This window comes from Pan troglodytes, chromosome 8 (assembly GCF_028858775.2).
Source record: "Pan troglodytes isolate AG18354 chromosome 8, NHGRI_mPanTro3-v2.0_pri, whole genome shotgun sequence".
NCBI classification, from domain to species: Eukaryota; Metazoa; Chordata; class Mammalia; order Primates; family Hominidae; genus Pan; species Pan troglodytes.
The window spans coordinates 81403956-81420030 of record NC_072406.2 but is presented as its reverse complement, the minus strand read 5'-3'; the positions used below and the strand labels follow the sequence as shown (position 1 = coordinate 81420030).

Genomic DNA, 16075 nt, shown 5'->3' with positions numbered 1-16075 from the left:
GAAGCTGCAGTTGCCCCACTGCAGAATATCAAGAGATAAGCCCTTCCAGGCATTTCACTAGTTTATCCATAAGCAAGGGGGAAATAGAGTCAGTGCCACCCACTCAGCCTTTACTCCCATGAAGGCAAAGGTCAGAATGAAGATTGTCATCTCAGTTAAATGTTACCTCTGAACTACCAAAGAAAAAAGCAGAGAGAGGTTGCAGATCTGGCTACGTTCCCTCACCCAATTTGAGTCAAATCATATTTAATCCCTACCAGGAGGTCAGCCCCAATTCAATAGTTGCTCAAGAAATTAGTTCAGTTGTCAGAATAATCTGAGAGCTCAATTCACAGCCCAGACTGGACCCAAACCTTCAGGTTCATTTATATAATAAAATGCTTCCTGTGTGCCAGGCCCTGTGCTAAATGGCACGTGATCACACTTAACCTCCCAAACAACTCTAAGTGAGCGTACTGACCATTTTCTTCAGATGTGAGATCAAGCCCAGAGATGGCAAGGCTACTAAGCTGTGATATGAAAAGGAACCACATCTGTCTAACTCCAAAGCTTCCACCTTTAAACCCCTTTTAGCTAGGTTTCTGAACAGGGTTGAAAACTTTGTTGGACAAGTGTAGGCTGGCCTTTGGACAAGGGAAGACCACCCTACCTAAAACAGCCCTTCCCTGCCACTCAGCATCACTCTTTCCTTATTCTTTCTAGCATCCATCTCTAAAATTACACCCATTCATCTCACAAAGACTGATTTTGCTTCTGCTATATTCCAGATACCGTGGATGCAGCAGTGAAATAGACTACAATCTCTGCCCTCACCGATCTGACAGGATTTATTTGTTAACCTGTTCCTGTCTCTCCTACCAAATATGAGATCCATGAGGGTAGAAGATTGTCAGTCTTGCTTACTGCATATTTCCAGCACCTAAACAGCCTCTGGTATATGGGTACAACAGACAGCAATGTTTGTCAAAGAATTGCATCCATGACATCCTCAGCATGGCATAGGAAACTGGTCAAACAATTCACCAAAGTGATTTTATTCCCATGCAGAGTTCCTTATAGTGCACTGTCTTAGTACTATTCTACAAATGGCTATTATATAAAGACTTAAATTAAACCTCCATGATATCCTAGTATTTTCTAAATGTTGAAAAAAAAAAAGTTTAGTCATCAAGAGAGATTTTTCTGTGCAAAAAAAGAAAAAACAAACAAAAAAACACACACACAAACACACACACACACCAAAAATCCCCCAGTACCAGATAGCCACAATACTAGAGGAGGGAGTAAATGCATATGAGGAAAAAGGATTCAAAATAAATTTTTATTTGCAAAATTAAAAAAAAAAAACAAAAAAAAAAAAACAGGAACAGAAAACTAGTCCGAATCAGGTTCCTTCTTCTTTCTTCTCGTCCCTTTTGGATGAGTCCCAGACTCTGTTTTTTCTTTGTTGTGTTCAGTTTGTTGTGTCATCCACTCTTTTTCTAGCTGTTTCAGCATGTCTGGAGTGAGGAGTCCTTGCTGCACCAATCTGGAAGCAAGGGACAGCTCTCCTGCATCGGGGCTGGGTGGCTCAGTAGCTTTACTCCCTAGAGCTTTGGTGCCGCGTGTCCTTCTAGCTTGGCTCTTTAAGGTTCCTGACAATCGTGACTGGCTCCCTGATGGAAAGCCCTCCAAATTCAACAGCTTATGCGTCTCAGACATTTTAATCAATTTAGTGATATTGTGCACACCATCTTGGATAATACCATCTAGTTCTTTCTGGAGATCTCGAATAAGGCTGGCATCTGGAAACATATCCATAAATCGGTAGCTGGGAAAAAGACACATTAGCATTATAGCAACAGCTCTTATCGCAGTCACTGGACAACTCTCAATGGCATACCTACATCATGACATTGATAAATTCTAAATGTTCTTTTTGCAAACTCTCTTCAGTGCCTTTGCTCAACCTTGATTTCTGCCCCCACACATCCGAGGAATATGTCATCCTGAGGGTGGGTCGGCACTATACCTCAATAGACTCTGATATACTCCTGGAGAGGGACATGCCCCTCCTTTGAGAATCACTGGCCTAGAACAGGACTTCTCAAATGATAATGTACAAGTGAATCACCCAGGGATCTTGTTAAAATGCAGAATCTGATCAAGTCAGGCATGAGCCTGATACTCCTTAGTTCTAACAAGCTCCCAGGTGATACCAATGCTTTTGGTCCAAGGACCATCCTTTGACCAGCAGGAGTCCAGTGCACCTTCCTTCTCACCTAGCCATCTTAACTAGAATTGCAAGAACTCAAGTCATGTTTGGAATGGGAAACCATGCCATCAGTTGAACTGCCTTTATGGACAATAGACATAATATAGAGCATCTTGCAAATATGTCCATAATTTGAAATAGAAAAACAAATTCATAAAACCTTTAATTTGTCCTACTAGAAAAATGAGAGCACGTAAAGGAAAAATGTTGGTACCTTAGCCACAGGTAAAGATCCAAGACATCGTGGACAGCTTCAAGATCCATGAGGTCTTTAATATTCTTAGGTGGAAGTAAAGGCCATTTGATGTATCGGCGTAACCATGCAAAGGTCAGGGGCTCATTCCTGCTATACTGCCTGGCAAACTGAGAGAGAAAGAGGAAAAGGGTTTCAGAGAAGTGTCAGAATTCCCTTAAGTCTATAATTAGAAAGAGAAAAAAAAGAAAGCAAAACAAAACATTAATTGTGGTTGTATTTCAATAGACAGGTGGTTTCTTTTCTCCTTTATACTTTTCTACATTTTAAAGAACATTTAATACTTTATAAGGCCAGGTACAGTGGCTCACGTCTATAATCCCAGCACTCTGGGAGTCTGAAGCGGGTAGATCACTTGAGCACAGGAGTTCGAGACCAGCTGGGGCAACATGGAGAAACCCCATCTATACAAAAAACACAAAGAATTAGCCGGGCATGGTGGTGTGTGCCTGTGATTCCATCTACTCCTCAGGAAGCTGAGGTGGAGGATTACTGAGCCCAGGGAGGTCAAGGCTGCAGTGCACCATGATCGTGCCACTGCACTCCAGCAGAGTGAGACCATTTGGAGAAAGAAAAAACAAAAAAAGATGATTTCCTTCTTTTTCTAAAACCAGGGTAATAATATGTGCAGCAGAAGTTCAAGGGCTACTCTGGGCACACTACCTATAGGGTATCCCTGCTCCACAAGGAGCAGTTAAAAAAAAAAAGAAGCTGTAGAAGGACTAACTTCCCAGGGCCTAAGTCTGTTAACTCTTATTTAGGAATATATGATGTTCTAAGCTATGGACAGACAGTACCTGAAGACTCCTATTTCTATCTCATATGTAATAGTCCTATAACCTCAAATATGAGCTTAAGTTTCTCTATCTTGTTAATGTCCTCCCTTATTTTTTATTTTTTTGAGACGGAGTCTTGCTCTGTTACCCAGGCTGGAGTGCAATGGCACGATCTTGGCTCACTGCAACCTCCGCCTCCTGGGTTCAAGTGATTCTCCTGCCTCAACCTCCTGAGTATCTGGGATTATAGGCGCCCGCCACAACACCCAGCTAATTTTTGTATTTTTAGTGCAGACGGGGTTTCATCATGTTGGTCAGGCTGGTCTCAAACTCCTGACCTTGTGATCCACCCGCCTCAGCCTCCCAAAGTGCTGGGATTACAGGCGTGAGCCACCGCGCCTGGCTGTCCTCCCTTATTATATAGAAACCCTCTGAGGTGACCTGGTGCAAGGCTGGTCAGAAGTCAATCTTGAATCTGCCTCCTGCGAGCTGTGTGGCTTTGGCCAAGTCACCACTCTTTGCTTCAGCTTCCTCACTGGTAACGTGAGACATCACAGCCCTGTCTTGAACCACAAGACACTGCTGGGGAATGTGCTTTCAAAACCATGTTGCATCCCAGAATTAGGCAATATTATACATCACCTGTACTACAGAAGATAGACATACAACCACACAGTAAGACTCCTCAAGCAAGAGTTTAAATAAAATCTTCAGCTTCAAGATTCAAGCTGATTTCAAATGATTCATTTCCTGATTAGGGGAAATTATCTCTAAATGCTTAACCTAAGCAAGGTTAATACTTCAGAGAGGAAGAGCAGTTTTAGATCAATTGTAGTTAAATAATGCCACAATTTTGTTAAATTCAGTCTGGTCCACTCTGCTAAGTTTAATAAATGCCAAGTAGGATAGCCATAAAGGGTAGAAATGTGACCACACTACCTGCTAGGCAGGACAGGCCAAGCAAGAGTTCTCAAGTTATCTTATAAAGGCAGTGGCTCTATTTTTTTTGGCCACAAACAACTAGTGGAAGCCCAATACATAAAAGAGCTAAGTAAGGAGCTATGCAGAGAGAGCAGGGAGAGATGCCCACCCATCCATCCATCCATCCATCCATCCAGCAGCTGGCCCTAAAGGAGCTCCATGGAGCACAGCTGCCAAATCACAGTCCTAAGGAGCATCCTAAGTCATTAATGTGATTGAGCTCTTTCATAGTTCAGTAATGACAAAGATCAGGAAAAAAGGAAAAGCCTCTAGATTTCATATTCTAATTTTTAAACAGAAAACACACGGAGCGGCCGGGTGTGGCGGCTCATGCCTGTAATCCCTGCACTTTGGGAGGCCAAGGTGGGTGGATCACTTGAAGTCAGGAGTTTGAGACCAGCCTGGCCAACATGGTGAAACCCCATCTCTACTAAAAATACAAAAAATTAGCCAGGCATGGTGGCGGGCACCTGTAATCCCAGCTACTCGGGAGGCTGAGACAGGAGAATCGCCTGAACCTGGGAGGCGGAGGTTGCAGTGAGCCAAGCTCATACCACTGCACTCCAGCTTGGGCAACAGAGTGAGACTTCATCTCAAAAAGAAAACACACCACGCATCATGGCGCACACCTGTAGTCCTAGCTACTCAGGAGGCTGAGGTGGAAGGATCGCCTGAGCCCAGGAGTTTGGGGTTACAGTGAGCTATGATTGTGCCACTGCACTGTGGCCTGGGCAACATAGTGAGACCTTATCTTAAGAAAACAAGCAACTGTTGACCTGCACGTTCCAGAGACTCCCTACACCTTAGTAAAGAGCTTCTATTCACTAGAATAGCTGTTTAAAGGACGGTGTGAATGGTGCCAAGGCCATGGGACTGAGTTCCACTCAGGTCAGTTTACAGCAGTTTAAGACTGTTCCATAAACTTCAACTTTATGCTAGCTAAGTTTTTCACAAATGCCAGCTCTAAGAAACATATTTTCTAGGTAAACATCTGGACATGGAAGATCTCTAACACATATTATTAAGAGAAAAAGAAAAGGCAAGTTGTGAGTAATTCATTAAGATAACGTTGATAGGGCTGGGCACAATGGCTCATGCCTGTAATCCTAGCACTTTGGGAGGCTGAGGCAGGTGGACTGCTTGAGCTCAGGAGTTCGTGACCAGCCTGGGGAACATGGCAAAACCCTGCCTCTACAAAATATACAAAAATTAGCCAGGCATGGCACATGCCTGTAATCCCAGATACTCAGGAGGCTGAGGCACGAGAATCGCTTGAACCCAGGAGGCAGAGGTTGCAGTGAGCTGAGATGACACAACTGTACTCCAGCCTCAGCGACAGAGTGAGACTCTGTCTCAAAAAAAAAAAAAAGATAATTTTTTATGGGGAAATGCACCCTCACAACAAATCTAGTGTTTCCACATGAACATGCACATAGGCAAACGCAATGAAAAACAGTCTGCAAAGATATACACAAACTTACACAAGTAGTTATTTCAGAGGACTAAGATTGGGGAGGGAGCCACATTTAAGCTATTTGTAATGTTTTCATTTTGTATAAAGAGAACGTATGTATTATTTATGTAATTTTTTTTTTAAAGGGCAGAGTCTTGCTATGTTGCTGGAGATGTTCTCGAACTCCTAGGCTTAAGCAATCCTTCCTGCCTCCCAAAGTGCTGGGATTACAGGCATGAGCCACAGCACTGGACTATTTATGTTATTTAAAAAATAAGTTTAGAGCTAGATTTGATTAGAATATAGCTCATATGCAGAATGCTCAGGCCTACAGAGGAAATGGCAGTGAACCTCAGTGAGTCAGGACAAGATTCAGAGAAGAGGAGGCCTTTGGGTTTAGTGGGGTGGGGAGCGCATGCAAAGCAGAGGAAATAGGGCGGGAGGTGAGAGAACATGTTATGTTTATAAGGTACATACAGTTCTGAACCGCTTCCCTCACTTACTGTTATAGTGTAACCACTTATGTAGATTTCTTCATTATAATCATAATGATCATTGCAATGTCTTCCTAATATCCAATCAAGTGGATATGCCATAATGTAGTTAACCTTTTCCCTCTTGTTGGACATTTGGATCCTTTCAAAAACATTTTTAATAATTAAAATATTAGGCTGGACTAGGTGGCTCATGCCTGTAATCCCAGCACTTTGGGAGGCTGAGGCGGGATGATCACCTGCCTCCAGGAGCTCGAGACCAGCCTGGGTAACATAGAGAGATCTGTCTCTATAAAAAATGCAAAAATTAGCTGGGCATGGTGGCACATGCCTGTAGTCCCAGCTACTTGGGAGGCTGAGGTGGCAGGATCACTTGAGCCAGGGAGGTTGAGGTTGCAGTGAGCTGTGATTGCACCATTGCACTCCAGCCTGGGCAACAGGGCAAGACCCTGCCTCAAAAATAAAATAAATAAAATAAAATAAAATAAAAGTATTGTTATGATAAACCTTGGTAGAGTTTTTTTTTTTTTTTGAGACAGTCTCGCTCTCTCACCCAGGCTGGAGTGCAATGGTGCAATCTTGGCTCACTGCAACCTCTGCCTCCTTGGTTTAAGTGATTCTCCTGCCTCAGCCTCCCGAGTAGCTGGGATTACAGGTGCCCACCACCATGCCCGGATAATTTTTGTATTTTTAGTAGAGACAGGGTTTCACCAGCTTGGCCAGGCTGGTCTCGAATTCCTGACCTCAGGTGATCCACCCGCCTCGGCCTCCCAATGTGCTGGGATTACAGGCGTGAGCCACTGCACCCAGACTTGGCAGAGATTTATGGTTCTCCATAGTCCACTGTCCTTCCTGGCCCCCAGGAATCCTGTGCTTCTCAGAAGTCAGAGATTTGCATCCCTACCAAAATGAGTTAAAAGGGGCTAGAACCCTGGCATGGTGCTCATACAAGACAGTAACCCCTGGCTCAGTGCTTTACACTTAAGAAAACTGAACACTATTGCTACTATTAACCCCTATTTAAGTTTTTACAAAGTCTCTCATATTACAGAGTACTCTTCTAATTATTTTATTTTGAATAACAAAGTACTGTTTGGGGAACCTGCATCAACCAGAAGGAACTCAAAATAGCTTAAAGATAAAGGTTTACCTGTAACAGTGAAGAACACACAAAAGGCTGCTTCTTGTTGATAGGAGCTGTGCAGAAAACATACCTCACTCGCAGACTTAGTGGAATATGCTGGATCAACTCTGCAGAAAATTTAAAATCATCCATATTGCAGACAAAATACTGCCCATCAACTTGTGAAAAGTCTACAAAAATATCCTTGGGGAAAAAAAGACAGAAATTACTGGACTGCCTAAGTGAATTAAAATGAACAATGAATAACATACTCAAGTCTATAAAAGACAATCTCTTTAATCCAGAACAAACTTCCATAAAGGCTTGCTTTAATCACTCCCTCATATCCTTCCCCACCTGAAATACTCAGAGGAAATTCCTCAGGGCTAAAGTCCCAAAAGATTTTGAGAAAAAATTTTCACTTGTAAAATAAATTTTATAAATAGCAACTTCTCAAAGGCAGACTATCCATTCATGCTCATGAGGTTAACCAGTAATCACTTGACATATCAACATTTTTAGGGGAGATGTGAAAGGGAGTTTCCACTTACAATGAGATTGGACAGTGTTGCATCAGGGAGATGGTAGGCAAACATTTCAATCTGCTCAGCAGTTGGATGAAGACCAGCTGCCTTTTAGTAAAAGAAAAAACAATCATAAGCTGATTTTTTTTTTTAAAAAAAGGACAAATTTTCTTAAGTTATTGCACGATAAAGTCCCACTCAGGCTAAGCTCTCACCAAATGAAGTAAATGCCAAGAATTTGAGTAAAAGAGAAAAAATATCATTTTACCACTTATTACCAATTAGAAAAGTTGATGATTTAGTAAAAATGACAGATTATGGCCACCGAGAAATTAGTCTTTTGCTTACATTTTAGTTATATTTCTAAAACCTATGATGATCTGGCAGTGTACAAAAAATGATTTTATGGGCTGGGTGTGGTGGCTCATGCCTGTAATCCCAGCACTTTGGGAGGCCAAGGTGGGCGGATCACGAGGTCAGGAGATTGAGACCATCCTGCCCAACATGGTGAAACCCCATCTCTACTAAAAATGCAAAAATTAGCTGGGTGTGGTGGTGCATGCCTGTAATCCCAGCTACTCGGGAGGCTGAGGCATGAGAATCACTTGAACCCAGCAGGCAGAGCTTGCAGTGAGCCGAGATCGCGCCACTGCACTCCAGCCTGGCGACAGAGCAAGACTCCGTCTAAAAAAAAAAAAAAAGATTTTACGGCCAGGTGCAGTGGCTCATGCCTGTAATCCCAACACTTTGGGAGGCCAAGGTGGGAGGATTACTTGAGGACAGTAGTTCAAGATCAGCCTGGGCAACAAAAGGAGATTCCCATCTCTACAAAAAATTTTTTAAAAATCAGCCAAGCATAGTGGTGAGCACCTAAAGTCCCAGCTGCTCAAGAGGCTGAGGTGCAAGGCCCTCCTGAGCTCAGGAGATTGGGGTTACCGTGAGCCGTGATCATGCCACAGCACTGAAGCCTGAGTAACAGAGTGAAACACTATCTCAAAAAAAAAAAAAAAAAAGGAAAGAAAAACCTGTTTTCCAGGGTAAAACCATTTTCCATGTCTCATTTCTCCTCATTGAATTAAAATGAATAGGAAAAACCCAGTCACTTTAATCAAGGCAATAAAACTAACATAGATATATACATCTAGAAAGACATGAGAACATTTTTAAACTGGAAGTGAGTTCTCTTTAGCTACATATTAGAGCATTAGGACATGGCCACAGGAAAGTATAAGGAATGAAGTATGAAACAGAGAGAGAAAGTGAATGAAAAAGAGAAGAAAAGAGGCAAGAGAGATTAGTCATAAGGGAGGGAAGAAGAGTCCAAGACATGAGGTGCCCAGGAGGGAAGCAGGGAGGTCACGGGAGCCACCCACGAACCTAACTGTACTGCTAAGAAGTTACAGAAATGATTCCAGCACAGCCTTCCCCTGGAAGCTTCTCTCCCTGCATGCTTCTCCCTGTATGATCTCATGTCTATATTCCCCTTCATCTAGTGTCACAGACACATGAGATAAGCCATGTAAGTGAATTTTCCAGGGAACTTTAAATTTTAACTATTACTAGAAAGTTTGTTTCAAATATGTACAATTCTAACTCATTAACTAATATTAACCAAAATTTAACCTTCTCCTCACTGGATGAAGTTGTATTGCTTAGGCTGTTTTTGCCCCAAGCAATACAAGGTTTCGTCTATATTCAGGCTTCTGGTCATTTTTCAGTCCACTAATGTAGCTCTGTGTGCTCAGCTGAAGAAACTGCTTTTCTCCCTGTTCCTTCCCGCTGCTAGATTCCGGAAGGAAGTAAAGGCAAATCAGGCTCACTAAACTTTGTCAATCTGGACCTTCACTTGCATACCATTCTCTGATCAAAGGATCTCTGTGGCTCTCCAAAGCAATAAAGTAGGGCTTTTTTTAATGCAGTTTTCATGGCACAAAATTTTCTTTCACTTATGTCTGTATCCAGAAATGTGTCTGAGGTGAGAGTCTGGATGGTGGGTGAGGGAAAGAATGACTCTCCTCCACAGAGAAGTAGTAATTAACATGTTACCTCTTACCCTTATAGGATCCACAGGCCTCTTCAAAATTTCCTTTAATAAACTGAGATCTTCATGATTCATTGTTGTAACCTCTCCTTCTTTAAACCGCGAGCTGAATCTGCCAGCTCTGCCAGCAATCTGCAGGGCTTGAGAGGTTGTGATTGGTTCTAGTTCTCTCTCTCCCTTTTCATTGATACTGGGCTTTATAAGGGAGTAAAAAATAATTCTCCTTATGCTCCTGAAACAGAAATAAAAGTGATCCTGCAGACTGTATGAAAAACCCTCCAATACTTGGGTCATTGCATAATGCTCACTCCAATACTAGCTTAGGTCCTCTTGCAACCTTGACTGCCACTTGCAAAATTAAGGAACGTCTGGCACAGTGGCTCACACCCATAATCCCAGCACTTTGGGAGGCTGAGGCAGGAGGATTGTTTTGAGGCCAGGAGTTCAAAACCAGCCTGGGCAACATAGCAAGACCCAAGTCTCTACAAAAAATTAAAAACATCAGCTAGGTTCAGTGGTGCGTGCCTGTTGCTCTAGTACTCGGGGGGCTGAGGCAGGAAGACCGCTTGAGCCCAGGAGTTTGAAGCTGCGGTGAGCCATGATCACACCACTGTACTCCGGCGTGGGGCACAGAGTGAGAGTCTGTCTCAAAAATAAATAAATACATAAATAAATAATATTTAGGCTTAACATTGTTATCATTTAGAGATAATAACTAGCCCCACGTGCATAATAGGCACTCGGACACCTGACTGAGAAACTGAAAGTAAAGTGACGTAGTACAATAGGTTAGCAGTAGTGGTGGGCAGCATTCAAACGTCCTAGTGTGGGCCGAATGTAGTGGCTCATGCCTGTAATCCTAGCACTTTGGGAGGCTGAGGTGGGAAGATCACTGGAGGCCAGGAGTTAGAGACTAGCTTGGGCAACAGGGTAAGACCTTGTCACTACCCCCAAAAAAAGAAAATAACCAGGCTTTGTGGTGTGCGCCTGTGGTCCCAGCTACTCTGGAGGCTGAGGCAGGAGGATCACTTGGGCCCAGGAGTTCAAGACTGCACTGAGCTACAATTTGATCACTGCACTCCAGCGTGGGTAACAGAGCAAGACCCTGTCCCTAAGAAAAGTCCTGGCACTATTTAATATTTTCTTTTTATTTCCCTCAATAGGTGTAGGCAAGACAAACCTCAAATCTAGCCTATAATATTTATTCTCCCAAATCATAGTGTTTGGTCATTAATGCCAATCAGAAAACTGAAAAACAAAAAAACCACCATTTAACTCACCAAATATTCATCTTATTAAAAACAAATTACTTACAAATTAAGTCCCATGCCAATTGCATCTGTAGCAACCAAGATTTTGCATGGGTCATTGGGATCATTAAACTTTTTTGCTTGAGCAAGTTTGGTCCCTAAAACAAGAACAATTTATGTTAAATCAGTGTTCTCAGTCTTTTATTACATCAAGCTAAGTACATCTTGGAAACCCTCACCTCCTGTTCTTCCCGTTTTTAATGATAAAACCTTTAATGTTTCAAACTTTATTTCTTTATATCCTCAAAGAGCCACTTATCCTTTACATTCATTCCTTCAAATACTCCATCATATAGCAACACAATCCCCCACCACACTAGCCTTATTCCTGAGGACACAGATTTCAGGACTACAACTTAAAAGGACATGGTCAAGTCCAGATTTCAATGACATTTCTGTAAGAAAATAATAAACTCAACATTTAAGATACAGTCTAATAATAGCAGCAACTAACAAGAACTATAATTAAAATACTTCTATTTCCACTAAGATGAAATAGAAAATTATTTATTTTATATGACGTTTAACAAATCACCAATACATCAAGCAGCTTAATTCAATATTGTTTACCATTTTTTTTATATATATCTCAACATAAATTGCAAAGATAGGAGATTTCATATCTTGTCACGAGGAAAGTCAATAATTACCAGGTGGGAGACTGCCATATATAACAGCTGATTCTAATCCCCGAATTTCAATCTGCCGACTCACAGAATAAATATCATTCTTGCTAAAACAGACAATGCAGTCCCCAGGCCGAAGGTTATCTAAAGATTCTAGTGCATGGTCCAGCACAGAAATGGGGGTAAGCCTCTTATAGTCTCGAACCTACAATAAAGACATGAGATGGCAAAATGACACACCCAACTCAACTTCTTGTGACTAGTAATTAAGTGAAGATTGTAATGCAGTTAAGAGTAGCTAAAAACTGGTAAGTACCAATGTTTTTCAAAAGAAAACACAGAAAAACATTTATTTTGATATTATAAGTATTACCATCACTTCTCATTGGCATCTCTAAATTAATAAGATGAAACAGAGTGTTTCACCTGTTTTCAAAGCTTTTTCTCATATATTTCATTTTCACGGCAATGTGTTAAGTTCAGAAAGGTTATTAACTGCTATTTCCATTTTATAAAATAGTAAAACTGAGCCCAATAAAAAATTAATGTCTGAGGCACATTTTGCAAGTCTAACCTTCTGTGACTTGTCTAAAGAATGCAAAGCTAAGAATGGCAAAACACAGAATGGACTCCAAAATTTCTTCCACTATATTCCACTATCTCTCCTTGAAAACTGAGCACAAAACTAAAATAACAGGCTAATTCAAAACTATTTCCTTGGCTTATGCTTATAATCCCAGCACTTTGGGAGGCCAAGGTGGGAGAATTGCTTGAGCACTGGAGTTCAAGACCAGCCTTGGTAACACAGTGAGATGTCCTCTGCTCAAAAAATAAAAAATTAGATGGGCATGGTGGCAAGCACCTGTAGTCCCAGCTATTTGGGAGGCTGAAGTGGGAGGATCACTTGAGTCCAGGAGGCTGAGACTGCAGTGAGTTGTGATTGCACCACAGCACTCCAGCCTGGGTAACAGAGTGAGACCTTGTCTCAAAAAAAAATAATAATAATAATAATTCATTTTATTATAGAACTCTGGTAAAGAAAAAGAGAAGCAGGATTAAAAGGAAACCAGTTACTTCCAACTCTAAGAATTTCAAAAAGGAATATAAACTGTGTCTGGCAATTAGATGTGTATCAAAGGCCCCAATATCTGACATACAAGACTTTGAAAACGACAAACTTGCTGGGTCTCCAACTTCTAAGAGTACTGATTTATTTAATTCGAAGAGATCTACTCAAGCCCCACAAGGTTTTGTCAAGAAGTGAAGAATTTCCTGTACTCTTGGAAGACTTCGGGTGTGATGACCACTCTGTCAGAACTTCAGATCATGAGGTTCAATCAAATATATATGGTCTAGTTGATCACAAGAAAATGAAGCTTTCTTTTTAGTTAAGTTCTGACGCTGGCATTATCTAGGGCCTCTGAAGCCATTGCCTAGGTACTCTGGACTATTTGATATGCCACCTGGAGAACAAAGCATCTAATCGAATACCTCCACTTCCTCCCCCGTTGTGTACATAAGCTCCGTCACCAGGTCAATAGCAGCAGGTTCTCCACACAAATGAACCTCTTCGGCACACAGTCCTGTCAATGCAAAACTGGGTTTCTTAATTTTAAAGATTTATAATTAAATATACAACATTTTACATAGCCAAAGTACTTTACGTTGGCTTACATATTGCTTTACAACCTTACCAAGTATTTTCAAAAATATTATCTCTGATGCAAACCTTGAAATAATCACCAACTTCTAGTGGGCAAAGATTATCCAATTTTTATTAATCTCAGGCCTTTTAAATTGCTTTGGCCAAAGTTTCAACTCTATCAGAGTGAAACGAGCCAGGATTAGAAGCTGGCATTTGGATGCTAAGTACTGAACACAGGTCCTATACTTGTGTTTTTCAAATTAGGCTCCATGGAATCGCTGAGGTACCTCAGAGGTTGGGGGTTGGAGGGCAGAAGAAACTCCAAGCTCTCTATCCCTGAGCAGATCCACTTCCATGTATTTTACATAACAGGCTTCAATGTATACTCTTTGTTTAAAAAAAGAGTTCAGCCTTTTTTTTTTTCCCATGAGACAGAGTCTTGCTCTGTCGCCCAGGCTGGAGTGCAGTGGCATGATCTCAGTTCACTGTGGTTCACTGCAATATCTCCTTTCCAGGCTCAAGTGATTCTTGTGCCTCAGCCTCTGGAGTAGCTGGGATTACAGGCATGCGCCACCACGCCTGGCTAATTTTTATATTTTTAGTAGAGACAGGGTTTCACCATGTTGGCCAAGCTGGTCTTGAATTCCTTGCCTCAAGCAATCGGCCAGCCTCGGCCTCCCAAAGTGCTGGGATTACAGGCGTGAGCCACCGCACCCGGCCAAGTTCAGCTATTTGTTTTTAAATTTGAAAACACTTGCCCTAAAACATGATCAAAAATTCACTCCAACATCAAGCAGTAGAAATGTTCATTCATGTCTATGGACCTCAAGAACTCCACTTACAGGAGCCTATCCTAAAGAAATAATTAAAAAGATAAAAAATAAGCTGGGTGTAGTGGCTCATGCCTGTAATCCCAGCATTTGGGGAGGCTGAGGTGGGAAGAGTGCTTGAACCCAGGAGTTCCAAGACCAGCCTGGGCAACATAGGGAGACTCTGTCTTTACAAAAAATTTAAAAAGTTAACCGGGGGGCACGTTGGCAAACAGCTGTGGTCCCAGCTACTCGGGAGACTGAGATGGGAGGACTGCTTGAGCCCAGGAGGTCAAGGCTGCAGTGAGCCACAACTGCGCCACCACACTCCAACCTGGGCATCAGAGCAAGACCCCGTCTCAAAAAATAAAAAGCTTTGGCCACAAAGATTTTTACTGCAGCGTTATTAGTAATAGGAAAAAAAAGGTTCAACTCTATGGAGCAAATTACGGTATTGCCCTTCAATAGAGATATGCGATCATATTAATACATAATGAAAAATGTCACATGAAAAACAGCAAGATACAAAATTAGATGTTCTCAAAACACCATATGCACATACAAAAAAAAAAGACTAGCATGAAACACACCAAAACATAAATTGTAGTTGTGTAAATATGAGATTTGAACATTTTAACTTTAATTACATGGTTATGCTAGTTTTAGCACAGGAAAAAAATATATTTCCCATTATTAAAATAATATTTAGAAAATAAAAACTCATACTTAGTTTACTTTTTTGTGTCAAAAAGAAAGGTTCTAGGTGACTCTATTTGGTTGGCAATGGCAAGCAGATAAAAATGCATCTCAGCGCAGATGTCATAAAGCACGGGTTTTATAGCATTACGACCACCAACCTAGAAGTGCTCTGGTCCAGGCCCATCCTCTGGCTGGATCTCTAATCATTTGAATTTCATCAATTACAGCCACTTCATCTTAAAATAAAAAAGTTAACATGAGCAATACCATCTACTTAAATAGTATTATAAACAAATTCCAACACCAAAATTCAAGCATCACCATCACCACTACCACCATCACTTACTGGGTTCCTCTTTTCCAGCAGGTTTGTTCTAAGTGTTTTACCTCCTCTTAAGTACCTCCTCCTTAATCCTCACAACAAATCTATGAGGTTAAGTATTATCACTATCTCCATTTGACAGAAAAAGTCAGAGGCCCAGAGAAATTAAGTTACTTGCCTTAAGTTATACAGTTAAGTGCAGAGATGAAATTCAAACCCAGGCCATCTAGCTCCAAAGTCTATACTCTTTTTATTTTTCTTTTTAATTTAGATACAGGGTCTCACTGTTGCTCAGGATGGCCTTGAACTCCTGGGTTGAAAGTGATCTTCCTAACAGTGTCTCACTGTCATACAGCCTGAGTCCAGTGGCACAATCATAGCTCACTGTAACTTCAAACTCCTAGGCTCAAGCAATCCTCCTGCCTCAGCTTCCAAGCAGCTGGGACTACAGGCACGCAGCACCATGACCAGCTAATTTTAAAAACATTTTCTTGGGAGGTTGAGGTGGGCAGATCACAATGTCAGGAGATCGAGACCATCCTGGCCAATATGGTGAAACCCCGTCTCCACTAAAGATACAAAAATTAGCTGGGCGTGGTGGCGTGCGCCTGTAGTCCCAGCTACTCTGGAGGCTGAGGCAGGAGAATCATTTGATCCCGGGAGGCGGAGCCTGCAGTGAGCCAAGATTGCACTACTGCACTCGAGCCTGGGCAACACAGCAAGACTCCAGCTCAAAAAAAAAAAAGTTTTTTTTTCTTTAGAGAT

General features: G+C 41.7%; 1 protein-coding gene across 5 annotated transcripts in view; it reads right to left on the bottom strand.

Annotated features, from left to right (window-relative positions):
- Positions 1 to 1302: 1302 nt before the first annotated feature.
- The window catches only part of SUPV3L1 (Suv3 like RNA helicase), a 29425-nt gene continuing 14652 nt past the window's right edge, over positions 1303 to 16075 (bottom strand). For 4 of the 5 annotated variants that reach the window (XM_521497.9, XM_063781851.1, XM_063781852.1 and 1 more), the window contains 9 exons: positions 15147 to 15224; positions 13327 to 13418; positions 11860 to 12040; positions 11214 to 11307; positions 9912 to 10131; positions 7886 to 7966; positions 7362 to 7538; positions 2469 to 2617; positions 1303 to 1810 (listed from right to left, as the gene is read on the bottom strand). In XM_521497.9, coding sequence (XP_521497.2) covers positions 1375 to 1810; positions 2469 to 2617; positions 7362 to 7538; positions 7886 to 7966; positions 9912 to 10131; positions 11214 to 11307; positions 11860 to 12040; positions 13327 to 13418; positions 15147 to 15224 — 1508 coding nt within the window. In that variant the 3' untranslated portion in view covers positions 1303 to 1374. The remainder of the gene's footprint in view (positions 1811 to 2468; positions 2618 to 7361; positions 7539 to 7885; positions 7967 to 9911; positions 10132 to 11213; positions 11308 to 11859; positions 12041 to 13326; positions 13419 to 15146; positions 15225 to 16075) is intronic. The other variant, XM_009458597.5, reaches the window with a different exon arrangement.